Source organism: Diabrotica virgifera, chromosome 1 (assembly GCF_917563875.1).
Source record: "Diabrotica virgifera virgifera chromosome 1, PGI_DIABVI_V3a".
In the NCBI taxonomy this organism is placed as follows: Eukaryota; Metazoa; Arthropoda; class Insecta; order Coleoptera; family Chrysomelidae; genus Diabrotica; species Diabrotica virgifera.
The window spans coordinates 269,155,584-269,179,215 of record NC_065443.1 but is presented as its reverse complement, the minus strand read 5'-3'; the positions used below and the strand labels follow the sequence as shown (position 1 = coordinate 269,179,215).

The following is a 23,632-nucleotide window of genomic DNA, read 5'->3' as shown; positions in this document are numbered from 1 at the left end:
TAGCTCATTTCTGAGGTGCATCGATGTCAATGAACGATTTCGTGTAGAATTAAGAACCAAAAAACGGTCATTAACAACGGTATCTTGGTTGTGCACCTTGGGTGTCCTTGACCTTCGTCTTTTTTTTATTATATTAGGCCTTTTGGTCTGATCTTAACCAATTTTGAGCTTGTATTCGTAGCTGTGATATTGAGTGGCAGCTATCTCGCCACCTTTAAAGGGCCTTCCTATTGGTCTGATAAGGCACTGGAATATAATAAACCTGCATTTATGTGCTTTATACATCTGACTAAGGCCTTTGATTGTGTAAGATTGGAAGATGTGCTAAGATTGCTAAAGTAGAAAAATCAGCCTAACAAGATGATAAGGATATTTAAAGACATTAATTCGAGGAACAAAACCAGAATTAAAGTTGAGAACGAACTAACATTGGAAGTAGAAATCAACTAGGGCATCAGACAAGCTTCGAACAATCGGACAATCGGGAATCAGACAGGATAGCTTGAGCCCATTGCTTTTTAATTTTGTAATGGGCAAAATCATAGAAAACATTAAAGGTACTGGATAAAGATATATGCTGACGACGCAATCTTAATCTCAGATAACGAGGATAACCTACAGCGAATGGCGCAAACTTTCAATACAGTGGCGAATAACTACAACATGAAAATATCAGCAGCTAAGAAAAAATCCCTGGTAGTGTCAAGGGAACCCATAAGATGCAAATTATTAATTAACAACGAACTAATTGAACAATTCTCGAGATTCCAATATCTATGAGTCGAAATATGTTGTTGCTATGGAGATGTTAAAGAGAGCGTCCGAAAGCAAGCAAATAAAGCCAATTACGTATCAGGATGTCTGAAGGATGTCATCTGGAAAAACAAAGATAAGAGGCTGGAAGAGAAAGTACGCATACACAAATCATGTGTAAGACCGATGACGTACGCGATAGAAACAAGATGTGACAGCACAAACCCAGAGGATACTGAGAACATCATAAATGAGAACGTTGAGGTCAATAACTGGGAAAACACTGAGAGACAGAATACCGAACGACAGAATAAGAGATTTCTGTAACATACAAGATATAGTGCGGTGGGGAAGACAGAGACGACGAAAGTGGAATCAGCATGTGGCGAGAATGGATAGCGAGAGAATAGCCCGTATAGCCAGAGATTCAAAGCTAACAGCTACGAATTCAAGCTCAAAATCGGTTAAGAACAGGTCAAGGAGGGCTAATATAAGAAGAATTATTAAAAAATTACTAGTCTGAAAACGGAAATATGTAAATATAATAGATGAAGTATGTAACCACAGAAGAAATCGAAGACGAAGTCAAATACTTTGTGGGCCTACCAAATATGTGCAGCTTGGGTTTCATCGCAGTGTCAAATTGGTAGCACACTTGTTTTAACAGTTGAATCAAATCAATATTCTTTGATAAAACTTTATAAATTTAACTAAAAATAATAGAATTACTATGGTTTTTTTTCACATGAAGTTTTTTTTTTATTAAAAGCATAAACGAAACTATACTTAAATTCATAATCAAGGTGCACTAGAAATAAACAAACCAACAGTCGTTTACCAGCACTGGAAGCGTACGGTTGTATGTTTTGTTTTGTTTCTTGTGTTTACACATTTTGTTATTTGTTTTGATTTGATGTGTTGTGAATACTAGCTGTAAGTGTTTTATTTTTTTATTAATATCATCACATCACCAAGTTTAAACGATCTAGTTAAATATTTGTATAATATTTAACCTTGACACCATGACGTCCAAAAATTGTAAAATTTGCTTAGCTAAATTTTCTGAAAACAAAAAATATCAGATACGTTGCCATGGAGATTGTAAACGGTATTTTTGCATCAACTGTTGGTCTCAATAAAACAACGGCAAAAACTCTACTGGACCCAAAAAATTCTCATTTAAGATTTTTCTGTACTTTATGTGATTCGCCTAGTCTCAGATATCTAAATGAGAAAATTAACAATTTTTCAAAAAATATAATACCACAAGAGAATTTTGACGCCTTAATTCAAGTTACAAAAAAAATCACTGATAATTTGCCAATTTTCATCAAGACATATGATTTATTAACCAAAAATGACGGCAAATTAGACTATATTACGAAAAAAATTGACGAGATACATAAATTAAATAACCTGCTAAATCCTGAATATCTTTTAAAATCGATAAGGCAGATGGAGCAAGATATCTTCAATATATCGTCAGTTTTTTTCGGCTGTTCCAATGACACGATTAAGGTGCAAGTCCAAGATTCAAATTCATCTGAGATAAAATTGGTACTAGATAGGCTCTCTTCAAACGTAAGTGAAATATCTAATCAAATGAGTAATCTTTCAAATAAACTACCTGCTATACCAACGAAGAAAGATGTATCGAAGAGAGACATTGTGTATGCCACTTCAAGTACTCAAACCGAAGACACTCAACATTTCGAAGCTAGTCCAGTCACAAAATCAAAAAGTGCAGAAGATGAATGCCACGTTATTAGCAACTTAACCCCAATTTAGACTCCTATTCAAGTAGTTCACTACATTAAAGAGAAGCTAGGTATCAAGGAATATATAAGATGTTATGCCCTTCTTAAAGATGCCAACACAACAACAGGGTCCTCATTCAAAATAGGTATTAAGTCTAAAACATCTATTGACTTATTATTTAATAAGGAAATTTGGCAACCTGGTGTAAACATTAAATGGTCTACAGAATCCTCATGCTCCGAACCAACAACTTCGTCTGAGGCAAATATGAAACCGAAGCACATCAGAAGCCCAGTTATCTTGGAAAATCCAATTACCATTCCAAGTAAAAACAAAAATGAAATTCAAAACACAAATATACTTACTGACAAGCAGGTCATCGACATTTGCAAATCTAAAGATCCGTTCCGTTCCCAAATTAATTTCATTAATAAAGATACTTTGGAACCATCCATAAATTTGGATCCTTTGACACCACCAAGAGTTAGATTAACCAATAACTCAAACAGTCGATATCTTCTAGCAAAATTAAGGGAACCGGATATATTAAAAGCAATTAAGCTACATCTTGCTTTCCTACACGACCAGCCTGCCTCAGTATTTTGTGATGGATATACCAACATCAGTGTAAAACTATTTTTGGCTTCCGAAGGACTACCTACCAAGACTGAGGAACTAAGAAAAATTCTTCTAGAATTTAATGATGCCTATGGAATTGGTCCAGCTGAGGTGGAAGCTGATCTTGTTGCTTATAGGTCCTTTCTAAGTTCAGAAAGAATCATACATCTACAAAAATCAAGGGAATGTCACCGAAATTATTATTCTACCTAGCTCTCCAAGACGAAATTTTTAAATAACACGACGTGTTCTGAGGAACTAGAAACCTCGAATAATTTTAGTGATGACAACTTTAGTATGGTTCTGATTAATACTCGTTCTATAAGAAATAAAACTGACGAATTATTTTTGTTTCTGGAAGAATTAGGATTTCCCCCGATAGTTGCGGTTACAGAGCACTGGCTTGAAGTCAACGAGCCTTTTTTTGTAGAAAAATATACCAAAATTGCTAGGTATGATCGTCCAAGTTCAGATCATGGAGGCACCCTAATTCTTTCTAGAAATAATGATTTTTCTCTGATTACAAAATATGACTTTCTGTTAAATGAAGCCTTCTTTGAGTTTTCCCTAGTTTATAATAAAAATCTTAATCTTTACATTATTTGCATCTATAGATCACCTGATTCCCCTGTGGAACTATTTTTTCAGAACCTGCTAAATTTGTTAGATGACTTGCCTCATAGAAGCAAAAAAATTCTATGCGGGGAATTCAACATTAAATATGATGCTGCTTGTGCTACCCAAATGTCCTTGGTCAACATATTTGAATCATATGGTCTCTCAATGCACGTTAATTCTCCTACAAGGATTACAAAAACTTCATCTACCATAATTGACTATATTGTCTCAGATTTCTCACCCCTTGGTGTCTGCTCTACAATTATTAAATTATTAATGCGGGATTATCAGATCATGAAGCAGTATTTACGAAGTTTAACATCTTCAGCAAACCCTCCTCGAAAAACCGACGTTTACGTAGGATTTTTTCCGTTCGGAATTTTTATAAATTTCAAAATTTATGCTTAACTTCTTAGTGGCATTTTCCTTCTGCGGACGTGGACTATAATTTCAACGATTTTATAGAAAAGCTTGTCTCTATCTTCAATAAGGCATTTCCTTTAATTTCAATTAAGCCAAAACATCACAAACCCTGGGCTACCAAAGGTATCCGCATATCAGCCAAAAATATGCGCTCACTATTTTATATCAAGAAATTTGCTACCAACGTCTCTGTCACTCAATATGTTACCAAGTACAGGGTAACTCATCTAAAACTCATCAAATCAGCTAAAAAAACCTACTATCAAAATCGTATGGAAAGCTCTAAAAGTGTTGCAAAAGAAACTTGGTCCATAATAAACGATCTTCGAAATAGAACTCACGCAGTTCAAACATTTGCCCTTCCAGACCCGGAAAATCTAAACGAATATTTCGTTAATGTGAGTAAAAATATAACTTCTACTGTTTTGCCACAAAAAGATCCCATTTTCCTATCTCCCCAATTCAGAAGTGTTCTCGAATTCATTCTTTTAAGACCAATCGATATATCTGAACTGATCCAAACTATCAATAGTATCAAAAGCAAATCATCCTGTAGTACTGATGGACTATCCTTAAAAATCTTCTCAAATCTCACAGAAAATGTGTTGGAAATCCTCGTCTCACTAATTAATGATTCCTTTGAAAGAGGCAAATTCCCAGAGTGCCTAAAGATAGCCATTATTATTCCCCTTCATAAGGGTGGTGAAAAATCTAATGCTTGCAACTATAGACCTATTGCCTTACTACCGGTACTTTCAAAAATTATTGAGAGACTCATAAAAACCCGTCTTATGTCCTTTCTCATTGATAATAACATCTTATCCCAAAATCAGTTCGGATTTTTAACTAATAAATGTACCACTGATGCCTTGTTTTCTGTACTTCATGAGGTTTACCAAGCACTAAATAATAATCTTTATACTGCCACTGTTTTCTGTGACTATGCCAAAGCTTTTGATTGTGTAAATCACGATATTTTGATTAAAAAACTAAATTTCCATGGGATTCGAGGGATATCTTTGAATTGGTTCCAATCTTACTTGAATAATAGGAAACAACTAGTTAGAGCAAATGATACTGACTCTAGTCTCAAAAACATTGTATGTGGAGTACCACAAGGTTCAGTATTGGGTCCTCTACTGTTCCTTATCGTTATAAATGACATCACTAACTTAAAAATCGATGGAAAAATTTTTCTTTTTGCTGATGATACCAGTATCACTTGGAGCAACTCAACTATTGCATCTCTTCATGCAACTATAACTTCTGATTTGCTTACGATAAAAACCTGGTCTGACTCTAATTTACTCTCTTTTAACGTGGATAAGACAGTAGCATTGCCCTATAAAAGTGCTCTTCAACCCCTGCTTGTTAATAACAGCCAGATCTCTACCGTTGATTCTGTAAAATTTCTTGGTATTTTTTTAGACAGCAACCTCAAACGGTCCCTTCATATCGATTTGTTAAGTAAGAAACTCGCCTCAGCCTGCTATGCTATAAGATCTGTTTCGAAAGAACTCAATTTAGCATCTTCTAAACTAACATATTCGAGTCTCATCTTCGATATGGTCTTCCTTTTTGGGGTTCTAGTACAGTTGCCCAATTAGATGTCATTTTTAAATAAAAAAAAAGAGCAATAAGGTATCTGTTTGGCCTCAGAAGAACACATTGCAGAAGTTACCTCAAAGATCACGGCATTTTAACCCTTACATCTTTATATATTTTAGAAAATGTTTGCTTAATTCGTAAACACATGCATGTCTTTCCAGCAAGGCCTCGTCATGACTACTCCACCAGAAATTCAAATTTTGATGTCTATTTACCGATCCCGTCCTCTGAGTTAGTTAAGAAATCTATATTATATTCCGCAAAAAAACTATACAACCATCTTCCTTTACAACTCAAATCTGCAACATCTTTCCCCAAGTTCCGTAAAATGACAAAAGCTCATCTATCTAAAAGACCATATTATTCAGTAGAACAGTTTCTTAATGACTAACTAAGAAATTACAGTAATGTACAAGTAACCAAACTTATCTATATTTGGATGTCACATGCAACAGCTTAAACTTATTAGTTCCTATGTCTATAAATAGTTTACTTTGTTGTATGTTCACTTTGCAATTTCTATAAATTGTTGCAATATATCGATTTTGTTTTTTTTTCTTTACTTTATTAACTTATATTTTGTATTTATGTATATTTTTTATATTGACGATTTATCAAATTTCAGAAAATTGTATTTGTTATTGTTATTGTTAGATATTATTTAATTATTTTTTTCTGACTTTAATTAAGCTTTGTCCATAAAATTTGTATAATTTTCAGTGACAATAAAGCATATTTCTATTCTATTCTATTCTAACATCATGATTTACAATGTATACACATTGTATAAATCCCAAATCATGATTTACCAAGTTTATACATTGCTCCTTGTAACATTCGGGAGTGCTCCTCGTAGCATTCAATGGTATTGGTTTGTTTATTACTACTGTATGAGTAATATCAGTAATTTAAAATTACCATAAAATAATAGTGACTACAAAAAAATTGTAAAATTCAAAATATTCAATATTTTTGTCTATGACTGTATAACTTGACTTTTCCAATAAACTCTGAGTTTGAGAAAATAGGTTTCCGCTAAAACTTTACCTATGAACAGCATTCGAAAAGCGAGCTGCATAAATGCAGATTGTGTTACGGTCCCCGTGTGTTCGGGTGCCACGTGTATATAAATAGTGTCTCAAACGAATGTCCTTGTAAACTCCAATTTTCCCATTTTATAGTCTATTGTTAAAAAGAGATAAGTTTAACATCGTTCTTAAGTTTTTGTTTACAGATTCGTAATTTTTAATTGACTTTTTACATGAAAGGTAAAGTATTTTATGGAGTATTTATACAACGATTTAATTAACATTTATTTCTGTTAATTTATATCATTTAAATAAACAATTAGAAGCTGGAAAATACCTTTGGTTTAGCTCAATGCCATAATGTAATATACATCTAACTGTACGTCTGTCTGTTCTAACGAAAATTTGACCTCCCCAGAAACTCAGAAACCAAGAGCTTCTTCAAAATAAAAAATGACGCCAATTTATAATGGGAGTGGGAAGAATTTTCATGGAAAGTTCATGCCCTCAAATGTAACCCCCTACTGCCCCGGATTAATCCCACTTTTTCTTAAATAGCAAGTGTGGTCGAGTAGCACAACATTTGAAAGGTATTTGTTTTCTCTACCCGTGTTGAGCTGCCCCCTCCCCCCACTTGCAAAAATTAAAAACAAATAACCCTGATTTATGAGCTATTTATGAGCTTTCATATTCCGCAAACTAAAAATTTTGAGCTCGTTCCACTGAGCAGGAATTTAATACTTTAGTGGGGGGCTGAGTCAGCCCCCCCACTACTTAAAAATAGGAATATTGAATCGGTTTTTGCAGCAGAATTACGAGCTATTTATGAGCTCTTGAAATTATATAGTTTAGATTTTTGAGCTCATCCCCTTCACCCCCAAACAACCCTTTAATTGATTTAACTTAAGAGAAAAATGCTGAGAAAACTTAAAATATATCGTATTGCGGAAATAATTCCTATAGCTTATATACTCTAAGAATAAACTATTAAATCACGTGCATTTCGATTATTGAGCTACAACCCCTTCGCAAGAAAACCACCCTATCTTCCCGGCTTAAGAGAAAGTTGTACTTAAATGCATTAAATTAATTATTTGGCGACTACATATTATTTAATAATTTATAAGCTTCCAAATTACGCGCATTTAGATCAGTAAATTGCAATTTATTTTGTATAGTGCAGTCACTGAAGGTAAAAATCAACGATTACCTTCAATTTCGGTGAACCTTCATCGATTTTCACGAAAATTGGTCAGTGGTTAGAGGATACCTCAAGAAACAAAGGTGACATGGTACCACCTTGTGCCTTTACCCTGAGGGTGGATACCGCACCTTCTCGGGGGTGAAAGTTATTTAAAAAAAAAAGCTGCACAAATCTATAAAAGAACAAATTATAAGCAAAATTTATTATATGAAGTTATTAAAATAAGTCAATACTTTTTAAGTTATTAAAGATCAAAAATTTTAATTATTCGTGAAAAAAATGCATGTTTTGAAGCGGTTTTTCGTAAATCACTGAAAAACTGTAAGTTTTTACAAAAAAGTTAATAGTAGTTTAACTCGTATAACTTATATTCTAAGAATAAACTCTTCAATCACGCACCTTTTGATTATTGAGCTACAACCCCTTCGCAAGAAAACCATCCCATATTCCCGGCTTAAGAGAGAATTCTAATTAAAATAATTTAAATTAATTATTTGGCAACTAGATATCGTTAATAAATTATGAGCTCGCAAAATATGTGCATTACCGAAATCGAAGGTCATAGTTGATTTTTACTTTCAGTGACTGCACTATAGAAAGAAAATGGCAATTCAATAATTGAAATGCGTATATTTTGCGAGCTCATAAATTATTAAACGATATGTAGTCGCCAAATAATTAATTAAAATTATTTTAAGTACAACTCTCTCTTAAGCCGGGAATATGGGATGGTTTTCTTGCGAAGGGGTTGTAGCTCTATAATCGAAAGGCGCGTAATTTAAGAGTTTATTCTTAGAATATATGATATACCAATTAAACTACTATTAACTTTTTTGTAAAAACTTACAGTTTTTAAGTGATTTACGAAAAACCGCTTCAAAACATGCATTTTTTTTTCACGAATAATTAAAATATTTGATCTTTAATAACTTAAAAGGTATTGACTTATTTTAATAACTTTATATAATAAATTTTGCTTTTAATTTTTTCTTTTATTGATTTGTGCAGTTATTTTTTATAAAATAATTTTCACACCCGAGAAGGGGCGGTATCCACCCTCCGGGTAAAGGCGCAAGGTGGTACCATGTCATCTTTGTTTCTTGACGTATCCTCTAACCACTGACCAGTTTTCGTGAAAATCGATGAAGGTTCACCGAAATTGAAGGTAATCGTTGATTTTTACCTTCAGTGACTGCACTATACAAAATAAATTGCAATTTGCTGATATAAATGCGCGTAATTTGGAAGCTTATAAATTATTAAATGATATGTAGTCGCCAAATAATTATTTTAATGCATTTTAAGTACAACTTTCTCTTAAGCCGGGAAGATAGGGTGGTTTTCTTGCGAAGGGGTTGTAGCTCAATAATCGAAATGCACGTGATTTAATAGTTTATTCTTAGAGTATATAAGCTATAGGAATTATATCCGCAATACGATATATTTTAAGTTTTCTCAGCATTTTTCTCTTAAGTTAAATCAATTAAAGGGTTGTTTGTGGGTGAAGGGGATGAGCTCAAAGATCGAAACTATATAATTTCAAAAGCTCATAAATAGCTCGTAATTCTGCCGCAAAAACCAATTCAATACAATACAACAATTCAATATTCCTATTTTTAAGTAGTGGGGGGGGGGCTGACTCAGCCCCCCCCCTCACTAAAGTATTAAATTCCTGCTCAGTGGAACGAGCTTAAAATTTTTAGTTTGCGGAATATGAAAGCTCATAAATAGCTCATAAATCAGGGCTATTTATTGCTATATTTTGCAAGTGGGTGGGGGCAGCTCAACACGGGTGTTTTCTATACACGACACTCTATTTTTTTTTTATTTACGTAATAACTTTGAAGATAATTTTGGACTAAACAAATTTACTATAATTTAGTTAAATCCAAAATTATCTTTATAGTTATTCCGCAAATTAAAAAAAAAATAATATTATTGTAAAATAATATTTCAATCAACTATGGTAGTTGTTTAGGCCATCGTAGCTCAATCTTTCAGGTTCTGAGTACGCCTTGTCTCAATCAAAAATATGAACGCTGAAAATTCAAATGGAGGCAAAGAAAACAATAGACATTTAACTAATAATATTTGTTTTTCATTAAAGACACAATAAAGTAATGTATTGTCAAATCAAAGATATACAAGACCTGACTGAAAGCTATCAGCTTAGATTATACTTATGTCACTTGGTATCTGTCTTTAAATTCTTGGTGTCATGGTTGTTGGTTCTGCAACTGGCTCTGGGGTGCTGATGTTGTTGGCCACTAGGCCTATGGGTGTTGGTTGGTTAGATGTTAATTTATGTGTCCATTCAGGCTCGGGAAGACCTCCCGAAAGGAGGGGGTTGTTCAGTTTTATTTGTTCCAAAAATCCCAATTAAGAGCGTCTGTTGGAAACATGAAACCACCAGGCCAGAGGGGCCTTAAGTAGTCACCAAAAATAAATAAAAAGTGCATCCATTTTGAGAAGAAAGGGATTGACGTGACAAAATTATTTATTAGGAGCTTGATATTGACACAAACTCTTAAAAATTGGAAACGGAAATGCACGAACATGGGACTCCCAGTAAATGACCATACACTATAATTACTCTTTGTTTCGAAGACGACCAAATACTAATAACACAAGACTACGATGATATCTGTTATATGACAAGAAAGCTAATACAGGAAATGGGGAAAAGAAATCAACATAGGAAAAACCAATTATATGAATATCGGTGGAACGCAGCAGGACTTGATACTAGTACTAGAAGGAGGAGAAACAATCAGTAAATGTAAAGAATATGTCGGTTTGCTAAACTTAAACAAAACTGGCTAGTGATTTTAGTAAGTAATTTTGCCAATTTGGTAAAATTGGCAAAAAAGTAATTACTAAGTAGTTAATAATTACTAAATAGTTAGTAATTTTTCCAATTTTTGGCAAAATTGGCCAAAAACAAAAAAATTACCTACCAAAATCAAAAGCCAGTTGTGTCTGAGTTTAGCGAACAGACTATATAAATACCTGGGTATGAATATGAAAATCATGAATGATGGAACACTGGACGGAACCAATAAAGAACGTAATACTCAGGACACGAAAGCAATTACGCTCCTAAACTCTGGGACAAGCCGATGAACAACCAAAACAAGAAAAAGATCTATAACGCCCTAGTGAAAATCATTATAACATACAGCTGCGAAATATGGCCTATGAAGGAAAAATCAAAACGAATGTTAGAGGTCACCGAAATGTATTTCTGGAGAAGAGCTGCAGGAAGATCAAGAAGAGAACATGTCACCAATGAACGAATACGAGAAAAAATGAAGGTGACACATACAATTATTAACGAAATCAACGAAATACAACTACGATGGTTTGGTCACGTACAAATAATGCACGAAGACAGAATGCCAAAACAAGTACAAAACTTGGAACCGCAAGCTAGAAGAAGAAGAGGTAGACCGAAGAAAAGTTGGCAGGCGGGAATAAACAAAGCCATGGATGAAAGAGGTCTGCAAGTAGATCAATGTGCGGACAGAGAGGAATGATGGCGAACGGGTATCGGAAGACGGAAAACGTTGTAAAACGATAATATACAGGATGTCCCGAAAAGATTGGTCATAAATTATACCACACTAACTTACCTTAGTACAAATGTGCTCATAAAAAAGTTACAGCCCTTTGAAGTTACAAAATGAAAATCGATTTTTTTCAATATATCGAAAACTATTATAGATATTTTATTGAAAACGGACATGTACCCTTTTTATGACAGGAACATCTTAAAACAAAATTATAGTGAAATTTGTCCACCCCATAAAAATTTTATGGGGGTTTTGTTCCCTTAAACCCCCCAAACTTTTGTGTACGTTCCAATTAATTCATTTTCGTGGTACCATTAGTTAAACACAACGTTTATAAAACTTTTTCGCGTCTTAGTATTTTTTCGATAAGCCAGTTTTTATCGAGATGCGCCTTCTTTTTTAATATGTTTACATAAAAATTTTATGGGGGTTTTGCTCCTTTAAACCCCCCAAATGTTTGTGTTCGTTCCAATTAAACTATCATTGCGGTACCATTAGTTAAACACAGTGTGTTTAAAACTTTTTTGTCTCTTAGTCTTTTTTTGAAAAGTCACCTTTTATTGAGATGTGGCTTCTTTTTCAAAACATACCTAAAAATATAAATTATAAATAAATTTTCCGATTATTAACAGGTTTTTATAATCGTACTTAACCATATACAAATATGTGGTGGGTTCTACAATTATTCAAAATATCTCGATAAACACTGGCTTACCGAAAAAGTACTAAGAGGCAAAAAAGTTTTAAAAACAGTGTGTTTAACTAACGGTGCCACAATAATAATTTAATTGGAACGTACACAAAATTTTGGGGGGTTTAAAGGAACAAAACCCCCATAAAATTTTTATGGGGTGCACAAATTTCACTTTCATTTTTTTTAAGATGTTGCTGCCCTAAGAATACCACATGTCCATTTTCAATAAAAAATCTCTAATAGTTTTCGATATATGAAAATAAAACCATTTTCATTTTGTAACTTCAAAGGGCTGTAACTTTTTTTATGTGCACATTTGTACTAAGATAAGTTGGGTTTAATCAACTTATTTTTGACCCCAGAATATGTGGTATAATTTATGACCAATCTTTTCGGGACACCCTGTATAATATAGGTTGATACAAATGGTAGTGGGACCCTTACATGGAACCATAGAACGATGGAACAAAAATGTTATGTCTTTTGACAGAGTGACGGAGATGTACCTATAGAAAATAACGAAAGAGGGCGCAACCCATTTTTTAACGAAAACAAGTAAAAGCACATACAAGATTATTGTTAATTAATTCCGTGATGAGATACTTCCGACTGGTACTTGTTTGCTTTTTCTTCTTGTTTTTTTCTCTAATTCCTTGACCATTATCGATAATTAAGATATCATGTTTTGGCTACCATATTTGCTACAGTGGCTTTATTGATAGCAGCCAATGATGTAGTCGATTTTTCGTACCAGTGTCTTGGAATACCCTGAAGTACCCTCAAAATATCTGTTTGATTTTATAATAAAAATAGATTTGGTAACTTTCTAGTGGAGGGAAAAGTCATTGGCTTTTAATATTGAACTACATAATATATAAGTAAAAAAAATTGGGCCTTCATTGCGTCAATTATTTAGTACCAAACTAGATATTATATGATATATTAAGTGACTCAGCAGGTGACTTATTTATGTCCAATTTATCAATTATTTCTTTTATTTCAGATTCCATAGAAGGTTGAATAGGCGCAGCCGTTTTATATGGTAAGTTTAGTACAACTTCATGGGTAGCTCCTTCTACATATAAGACTAATACAGGGTGTCCAGAAACTCTACCGACAAACGAAGACAGGAGATTCCTCAGATAATTTTAAGACAATTTAACCGAATTCACCTAGTTCCAAAATGCTTCCTAAGGGAGCTAGAGCTCTTTGAAGATGGCGTCATGTAATTAGTTTTTGTTAAATATCTCCAGAACGCTTCTAGTTAGAAAAACTAAAATTGGTACGCATATTTATCATCCAGAGATAAATCAATTCCATCCATTGTGAATTTCTAGTACCGTTCATAGGCGTCCGTTTTGGGGTAGGGCAACGGGTAATTTATCGCAATAACTTTTTTGAATTTAATTTTTTAGCACTTTTGACTGTGGATTAATAAATTGTGAGGTATTCTAGTCTAGTGCTAAAAGATACTCTTGCTTTAAGTCGATAGGATACAGTCTTTTCTAGAAAACTCGATTTGAAAATTTTTCATTTTTTGAATTTCAAAATAAAAAATTTCAAGGAAAGCTTTTTAGAACAACGAAAATTTGTACGTTTAATTATATTTCAAAGATGAATCGATTTCATTAATTGCGAGTTTCTAGTAACGGTCATATGCGTCGGTTTTGGGTAGGTCAAAAGTTATTTTCTCGCATACCATTTTTGTCTTTAATTTTTAAGCATTTTTTACACTAGATTATTAAATTATGAGATATTCTAGTACTAAAAGTTACTCTTGCTTTAATTTGGTAAAATACACCGTTTTTTTTTTGAAAAAAAAATTGAATTTTTTTTTCAAATTCAAGAGACGAAAAATTTTTAAATCGATTTTTCCAGTAAACGGTGTATCTTACCGACTTAAAGCAAGAGTAACTTTTAGTACTAGAATACCCCAGAATTTAATAATCCAGAGTCAAAAATGCTTAGAGTTTAAAGACAAAAAAATTATGCGATAAAATAACCGTTGCCCTACCCAAAACGGACTCATATGACCAGAACTAGAAATTCACAATGGATGGAATCGATTTATCTCTGGAAGAAAAATATGCGTACCATTTTAGTTTTCCTAACTAGAAGCGTTCTGGAGATATTTAACAAAAACTAATTACAAGACGCCATCTTCAAAGAGCTCTAGCTCCCTTAGAAAGCAGTTTCGGACTAGATGAATTTAGTTAAATTTTCTTAAAATTATCTAAGGAATCTCCTGTCTCCATTTGTCGGTAGAGTTTCTGGACACCCTGTATATATACATCTAATGCGATTCAAACACATCACTAAAATAATTTGTATAAAATAATTTTACATTATATTTTATCTATGTTAGGTTTAGTACAAGTGATTGTTTTTTTCTGTAATTCATTTATTCGTTGTTATGTTTAAGTTTTTTTGTGATATCATCTACAGTTCTATAGGTCTAGATGTTCTACGTCGGTCCGGAATAAGAATGACGTAACTGTAAATTTTATCAATTCCTGTTCATTGCGTAATTAACTTCTAAAATACTGTATACAGATGATACTTTAAATATGTGCAAAACCACCACAGGGTACTTGCGTCGTTATTGAAATACGCACTATTTTTAACCTTGTTTCAGATGAAGAATGACGCAATTAAAATGTGGGGACTAAATTAAGATAATAAAGTTAGGGCCAATAGAGATAAAAATAAGAGCCATCGCTGTAAGAATAAACGGCATAATAAATATTAAAAAGTAGTTTTTTTGGACAGAAAAATTTTCAGACCAAGAATGACGCACCTGTAGATAGGGTTGAAAATTTGGGGGATTAAATTGAAATAATGAAATTCGAACCAATGGGAATAAAACTAAAAGCCATAATTTTAAGGATAAACGCCATACCGGTGCTCTGGGCGGTTACTCTTTATTTAATCACTATTTTAAATATTTAAAAATTTTTAGATGAAGAATGACGCAACTGTAAAAAGGGTTAAAATGGTGGGATTAAATTAAGATAATGAAATTCGAACCATTAGGGATAAAAATAAAAGCCATCATTGTAACAATAAACCCATACGGGTGCTCCTGGACGATTACTCCTTTTAATCCATATTTGAAATATTTAAAAATCGTTTTTACTCTGTTGAGAAATTTGGCTTTTTACAGTTACATCATTCTTATTCCAGACCGGCGGTATAGACATTTTTACAATATCTATAGGCTCCAGGTCGACATAGCCTGAATAAAACCAGGGGTAATTATAGGCGGTTAAAGCGTAGCACTGGCCCTGTTACCTTCCTTGTATACCGTAGGACCTAGCGATAGTCAGCTATGTCTGTAGTCTAACATTTGTACCCTATACAATCTATAGACAATAAGACAATACGGCTGACAATTATTAGGAATGACATGTAGGGGGGCATCCAGTTATGCTACCCTTTTTTAAAACTTAGTCTACAATAATGACTATATCTAACATAAACTTTTTTATTGTACATCCCTAGCATGGGTTGGGTGGCATATTTTGCTGGACTTAATTTTGGTTGTCTTAGACAAAATAGAGGGATAAAAAAATAAAATTGACTAAAATTTTTTAAGGATGTCTGTTTCTGAAATGTTAAATTTATTCCATACTTTTGCATCGTACTGTATAAGGGTTTAATATTGGATTCAATCTAAACGAAAAGTAAATTAAATATTTCACTCTAAGTTAGAGCTTAACCATAGACCCCAATCACATCACTGAAATTTATTATTGTAAAGTAGTTAGTTTGTTAGTATTTATTTTTCAGGATTTCCGTATGCTTCAGAACTTTTGAAAAGCCGTACAATACAGCACATACTAAACTAAGCTGTCGTAAAGTTACAAAACGATCCAAAATGGTTTAAACATGTTTTGAGAGCATTTATGTGTAAGCTTTAACGACGGCAGAAAATTGTAAATAAGTTAAGTAGTGTTTTAATTCCTTTTGTGGGAGTCGAGGTTTTCGATACTTTTTATATTTTTTGGGCAATATTTTGATATAACTATACCAAAAACCCAGACATCCAAAGTGAAAGTTATCCTCCAACACCAAATTATTCTATATGGTCCACATAATGTTCAGTAAAAAGTCACACCATTTTGAGCGTCGCGTTTGGGGGGGGGAAGAGGGGGAGAAATCGGTAAATATAAAAAGTATCGAAAATCCCTACCTTTCACCCTCCGTAACTCTGGAACCGTTGATTTTATAACAATTATATATACAACCTTTTTTGTTTTAAATTTTATGTAGAACATTTTCTATAGAACATTCTTTACGCTAAAGCATAGTTTTAGAAATATTGACGAAAAACATAAAAAAACTACTAATTTACCGACTTCTCCCCCATCTCCCCCCCAAACCGGACGCTCAAAATGGTGTAACTTTTTACTGAACAATATGTGAACCATATAGAACAATTTGGTGTTGAAGGAAAACTTTTACTTTGGATGTCTGGGTTAGGTCTTTTTTTGGACCAATTATACTGTACTACCTCCGTAACTTTGGAACCGTTCATTTTAGAAGGGTTAATGTAGACCAATTTTGTGTAGAGGGTTGTTCATGCCAAACCGGTTAGTTTTAGAAATATTGACAAAAAACGTAAAAAACTACGAATTTGCAGATTTGTTCCCCGTCTCCCTCCCCCCCCCAAACCCGACGCTCAAAATAGTGTCACCTTTTTCTGAACATTATGTGGACCATATAGAACAATTTGGTGTTGGGGATAACTTTCACTTTGGATGTCTGGGTTTGGGTCTAACTGTACCACACTACTTATTGAGTTCCTGTTTTAATGAAATTAACGCGACTATTCGATGAAATAAAATTATTTTGACATAATATTCCAAAGTCAAATCGGTAGACAATAACAGTCGTTTTAAATCATCGTCACGGAAACCAAGATCGTCGTCATGCTAACTAATTATATTGAAAGTTTGGTGTTGAAAACCTTGTCAAAGAATTAATTTGTGTATGTATTTTCATATTAATTAGATTAATTGATTAAGATTTGGCCATTTTTTAAAGAATATTGTTCCTTAATCAAAAAATATTGTTGCTAACTCTTGCAGAAAGCCTCTTTTCCGCACTCGACTGCCGATCTCCCGCTTCGCGTCGTTCGGCAAACTGCAGTCGCGTGCGGAAAAGTATGACTTTCTGCACTTGTTAGGAAATAGTTATCTTCCTAACTAGTGCGGATAGTGATACTTTCACGCACGAGACTGCCGTTGACCCGAACGACGCGATAGCGGAGTTCGGGCAAGCAGTCGTGTGCGGGGAAGACACTTTCCGCATGAGTTAGGAACAATAATTTTTCTAGGGCCGTATCTTTGGAAAAAAGCCACAAAAAATAGAGTTATATCACGTTTTATTTAGAAGTGATAATACACAAATTAATTCTTTGACAAGGTTGTCAAAACCAAACTTTCAATATAATGGGTTACCACGACGACAATATTGGTTTCCATGACGACGATTCAAAACGATTGTAATTGTCTACTGATCTGACTTTTAAATATTATGTCAAAATAATTTTATTTCATCGAATTATCAGTAGTAATTGCACAAGAGCTCTGAAATTATTGAATTTTTCCCGAGTGACACTTTGACAGTTTTAATTTCACGAGCCGAAGGCGAGTGAAATTATGTCAAAGTGTCACGAGAGCAAAAATTCTATATTAATTTCAGAGGTCGAGTGCAATTTGTTGCGATTATTTCATGAATAAAACTGTTCGAAACCAAAATTTTATTGTAATTTATTTATGTAAGTACCATTAAACACACAGTTTTTATAAATATTTGACGATAGAAAGTCATCACTTTTATAATTTTTAAAACATTAAATGTCATTAATGTCACTGAATGTATTTTTTCGTAGCAACGAAGGGCATCTGACGTAATATACTTAACGACGGGAGATTATCACAAATTATCGATTTAATTCAGATTTCTGTAGTTCTATTGGTCAGAATCTCCTATGAATGAAATAATCGCGCTAATTTCATTAAAACATGAACACAAGAATATAAATTTGAAATAAAATATTAAATTATATCTAAATATTATTTTATTGCATGTATTATAATATATTATAATGCCATATTACAAGGTATTTCACCTTCCCGCACGCCGTGCGGGAAAATTTACTTTCACGCACGGTGTGCGGGAAAGTGCAACTTTCGGAAAAGAAATGCGTGCGTGAAAGTGGCTCTTTTAGCACGGCCGTAGACAAATAACTATTTCCACCTACCTCTACCGAAAGTATACTTTTCCTGACTGTAGGGAGCAAAGTCGTACTTTTCCTCCCTAGGGAGTAAAAGTAAAAGTGACGTCATGGTATGTCATTGATGAAATAATTTATTGACGCCCTATAGAATATTCTATTATCTATTACGTAAGTATCTATACATTTTACCGTTTATTTATAAAACATCCTGTATTTGGCAGAATGAAAAAACAGTAAATTGTTATTTTGATTTAACAATGTTTACATTAATAATTTGACTTATATTTGACAAAAAACAATAAAATCCTTTATAAAATGTATAAATTTAAAATCCCTAAAAAGGGGTACAGAATTAGTTTTCGATTGGTTGACCAATCATCATCAGTGCTTACGTGAAGTTTACATGCTAACCACCAAGATAGTTTTACAAAAATAATATGTGGGCCAAAGCTCTTTACAAGTAATCCGTCAAAGGAACATCGGTTAAAAATGCTATCTTAAGCAAGGATGTTTAAAATATTTATTAATACGCTCCAGGTAACATCTGAGCTTTGGTTTTACTTGTTCACGTGACAGTAGGGCAGCAAGTCCAATAAAGGGTTTTATTGATTTTTGTATTACATGGTGTACAGCCAACTACAGGAAAACTTTTTCCTTGTGGATTTTTATATTTGACAGTTCTGCTGTACCTACTTGTTAGTTTTAGTTTTCTAATAAATTGTGTTAGTTAGTTACATAAATAAATTATTTAAAAATGAAAAAATGACTTGTTATTTGAGGAAGGTGGGAAAATTATATGTATAACATGGGAGTAAAGTGCCTTTTCCTCCCTTGAATGATTACTGCCCTCCGCTACGCGTCGGGCAGTAAACTTCATTCTCGGAAGGAAAAGTATCACTTTCCTCCCTTGTTATATAAATAGGTATTCCGAGAGGAACCGAGCTTTTTTGCTTTGCCTCTAATAGAACAAAATATGTAATAAATTATAATAAGTAAATAAAACGGGATAATACCCGAAGGTTGGCTGTATACCATCTAGTTAAATAAAATTTAACGTGATGTAAAACTCCCTGGTGTAGTTGGTATTTTTATTTTGGTTTTGGTTTATTTATAATAAGTAAATTATTTCCAAATTACCAAGGACACATTTTTTATTTAAACACCGAAAATCTAAATTAATTGTACATCAAACCCCAAGATAAAACCAATTAACAACAACGCTGAGCGATGTTCCAAATAAAAAAGCTTTAATTATATTACTGCTCGAGAAAATGCTTTCCTAAATTACGTTCACGAAAATAACAGTAAAAAAGGTTTAAAACAGTAAAAAACTACCCAAAGGCGTACTTAAGTTTTTTCACTTTTATCAAACATTTTCATGATTGCCATTTTAAAGTAAAACAATCTCTCAGATAAATTAAAGACTAGATTTTTTCGAAAGATTTTTCCAGGGCGTAGTTATTTTAATTAAAAATAACATTTAGAGGGTATCACTGTTTTAAAATTTTGTTAGATTATTGTTTAATTATTTTATTAACTTCCAATCGTGTAGTAAGATTTTCATCACTTGTTTAATTCTGTCCAACGAGACTATTATTTGAGCGGGAATATTCTACTGTAAATTATTACAGTGGAAAGAATTTTAAGTAGTTTCTGTAATTTACGTAATTTTTAAATAATTTCTGTTTAATTTCCACCAGTTTCTTAGTTTTGACAACTGTCTCGTTTAAGAAAATAGTTATAATAAACTTTTAGTCCTGCATCTAATGGCAACTTGACAGGAGGATAACATAAATCGGCAACTTTCATAACTACATTTATAAATACTTTTAACTAAAATATTAATTTTATTATCTTCGTCTAAATATTTGCTAAACTGTGCCGTACACTAAGACAAAATCAAAACTATAACTTTATCAAAATATATTATTCAATATATCAAATATCACAAATATCAAAAAGTAATCGAATAAAATACTTAAATAAAAAGAACAAATATATAATCCAGAAAGCCACTGCGCATGCGATAGGAAAAATATTCCGATTCGGATTTTTTGCACAATCTTACTCAAAAAGGGCCCCTATTAACAAATTTGCATGTTGCCAGGACCAAAAGTGAGTCAAATATTTTTTAAAGGTTTTTTTTTGTTTTTTTCCTAAAATAATTTTTTTGCTTGAAACAAAGTTTTTTTAGGTTTTTTGGAACATTCCAAACAGAAAAGGTCTTTAGTGACTTTCCTCTAAAGTTGATAGTTTTTGACATATAAGCGATTAAAAATTGAAAAATTGCCAAATCGGCCATTTTTAACCTTAAAAAAGTATGTGAAAAACTTAAAATTTGAATGTTACCAAGGTAGATAGATATTCTTTAAATATCGGTTGATGAAATCCCGAAAAGTTTTTTGCAATACAGTATTTAAAACTCCTTTGTTTTTTAATTTCTAATCACGCGTGCGCGACATTATTTTCCAACGTTGCATGTGTACTGTGTATACAGTATGGTGCAAATGAAAGGAATAAATTCGTTATTTCGTAAACAGGCGACTCTAAGGAAAAAACCCGAAACAGGTCGATTTTTATTTTTAAGTTATAATATTGTGGCATATATGGTATACTAGTGACGTGATATGTCTGGGCGTGATGACGTAATCGACGATTTTTTTAAATAAGAATAGGGGTCGTGTGGTAGCTCATTTGAAAGGTTCTTCAATTCTCTATTCAGTAGTGAAAACATTTACATAATTATTTATTCATGGTGTCCAAAAAATTTTTATTAAATTTAATTATTTGACAAAAAAAGAAGTAGAAGGACACGCTGTATAAATAAATATATAAATGTTTATATTGCTGAATAGAGAATTAAAGAACCTTTCAAATAGGCTAGCACACGATCCCTATTCTCATTTAAAAAAATCATCGATTACGTCATCACGCCCAGACGGATGACGTCACTAGTATACCACATATGCCACAATATCATAACTTAAAAATAAAAATCGACCTGTTTCGGGATTTTTCCGTACAGTCGCTGGTTTACGAAATATCGAATTTATTCCTTTCATATGCACCATACTGTAGGTGGAAAATAGTGTCGCGCACGCTTGATTATCAATTAAAAAACAAAGGAGTTTTGAATATTGTATTGCAAAAAACTCTTCGGAATTTCATCAACTGATGTTTAAAGAATATCCACCTACCTTGGAAACATTCAAATTTTCAGTTTTTCACATAGTTTTTGAGGGTTAAATATGGCCAATTTAGCAATTTTTCAATCTTTAATCGCTTATATGTCAAAAACTATCAACTTTAGGGTAATGTTACTAAAGACCTTTTCTGTTTGGAATGATCCAAAAAAGCTAAAAAAAAACTTTTCTCCATGCAAAAAGATAATTTTAGGAAAAAAACAAAAAAAATTTAAAAATTTTTGACCCACTTTTGGTCCTGGCAACGTGCAATTTTGATAAAAGGGGTTATTTTTGAGTAAGATTGTGCAAAAAATCCGAATCGGAATATTTTTCTTAGCGGATGCGCAGTGGCTTTCTGGACTAATAATAATTCAATATTACTGTTACATAAAATTACTGTTTAATTAATCCTTTTCTATTTAAAAACGTTTAACTGCACAGAAATATTAATTAACATTAGCTATTCAATATTGAGTAATGAAATTTGTACGATCAATAAAGGCGGGTTCTCACTTTTGTCAGTTTCGCTGATGCAGTCTGACTGATTCATTGATAATGAAAAATAAAAGCAACGTGTGTATGTATTCACACGTTTCATGTTTTGCTACATTCAGCATGCAGTTAGTCCAAACATTTTTTATCATGATGATGAAAATGTTTAAAAAAAATTTAAACCAGTTGTTCGCGAAGTATTTATGTTTACAATTATTAGTAAATGATATTACCGTTGATTGATATCATATTAATATTTCAATCAACGATATTACTCAGAAATAAATGGGGTGCCAGTGAAACTCATCATCATCATCACGTAGCGCTACAACCCTAGGTGGATCCTGGCTGACTGTACAGCTTTCTTCCAATTTGTTCGGTCTTCCATCAACCTAGGGTCAAATGGGACGTTTATTTTTCGCAGATCTGCTTGGATGTTATCTCTCCAACGCATTCTGGGACGCCCGAGTAGTTTTTTGCCTGTAGGAATCTCCTCCCATACCAGTCTTACAAGTCTCTCGTTATGAAGTCTGTGCACGTGGCCTGCCCAACTTAGTCTCTCTGATTTAATTTCTTGGACAATATCGTTGTCATTGTAGAGTTCTTTTAATTCGAAGTAGGTTCCGATCCTATACTGGTTTGTGTTAATATCGTGGTGAGGTCCGAAAATGTTTCCAAGTATTTTTCGTTCAAAACATCTGATCTTTTCTTGGTTTGATTTGGTCATGCATAGGCGTAACCAGGATGATCCTAAGGGGGGGGGTTACAACTACCTGAAAGGGGGGGGTTACAACTACTGGAAGGTCTCTGAGGGCTATGGTGTTAAGAGTATAGAGCTCAAAGTACATCCCAATGGGGGGGTTATAACCCCCAAAACCGCCCCCTGGTTACGCCTATGTGGTCATGGTCCACGTTTCGCAAACATATGTTAGTACAGGTCTGACGATTGATTTATAGATTTTGATCTTGGAACTTCTTGTAAGATTTTTTGATTTTATAAGCTTATCCAGTGCGAACAGACAGCGATTTGCTGATTGGATTCTGTATTTTATTTCTTCAGTAACATCGTTGTCAGCTGTGATTACGGCCCCCAGATACTTAAAACGTTATACTCCTTCGAATTTGAAAGTGTTGACCGTCACATTTTGTCCTATCCTATCTCTTCGTGTTGTTCTATTTATAAACATATATTTCGTCTTCTCTTCATTAATCCTCAGCCCTACTTCGTTTGTTGCTCCTTCCACCTTGTTAAAAATGGCTTTTGTGGATAGGATGGAGTCTCCAACGAGATCAATGTCATCTGCATATGCTAGTAATAGCTTGGGACCTTGAACCGATAGCAGTTCTGTTTTTATTTCGGTCGACCTCATGGCTTTCTCTAATACAAGGTTAAAAAGTAGTGGAGATAACGCATCACCCTGTTTGAGTTCACTGT

The 23,632-nt window shown here is 33.2% G+C and overlaps 1 protein-coding gene across 1 annotated transcript in view; it reads left to right on the top strand.

Moving 5' to 3' along the window:
- The window catches only part of LOC114329545 (uncharacterized), a 368,468-nt gene that overhangs the window by 57,502 nt on the left and 287,334 nt on the right, over positions 1-23,632 (top strand). Inside the window, exon 2 of the mRNA XM_028278689.2 lies at positions 13,280-13,318. Coding sequence (XP_028134490.1) covers positions 13,316-13,318 — 3 coding nt within the window. The 5' untranslated portion in view covers positions 13,280-13,315. The remainder of the gene's footprint in view (positions 1-13,279; positions 13,319-23,632) is intronic.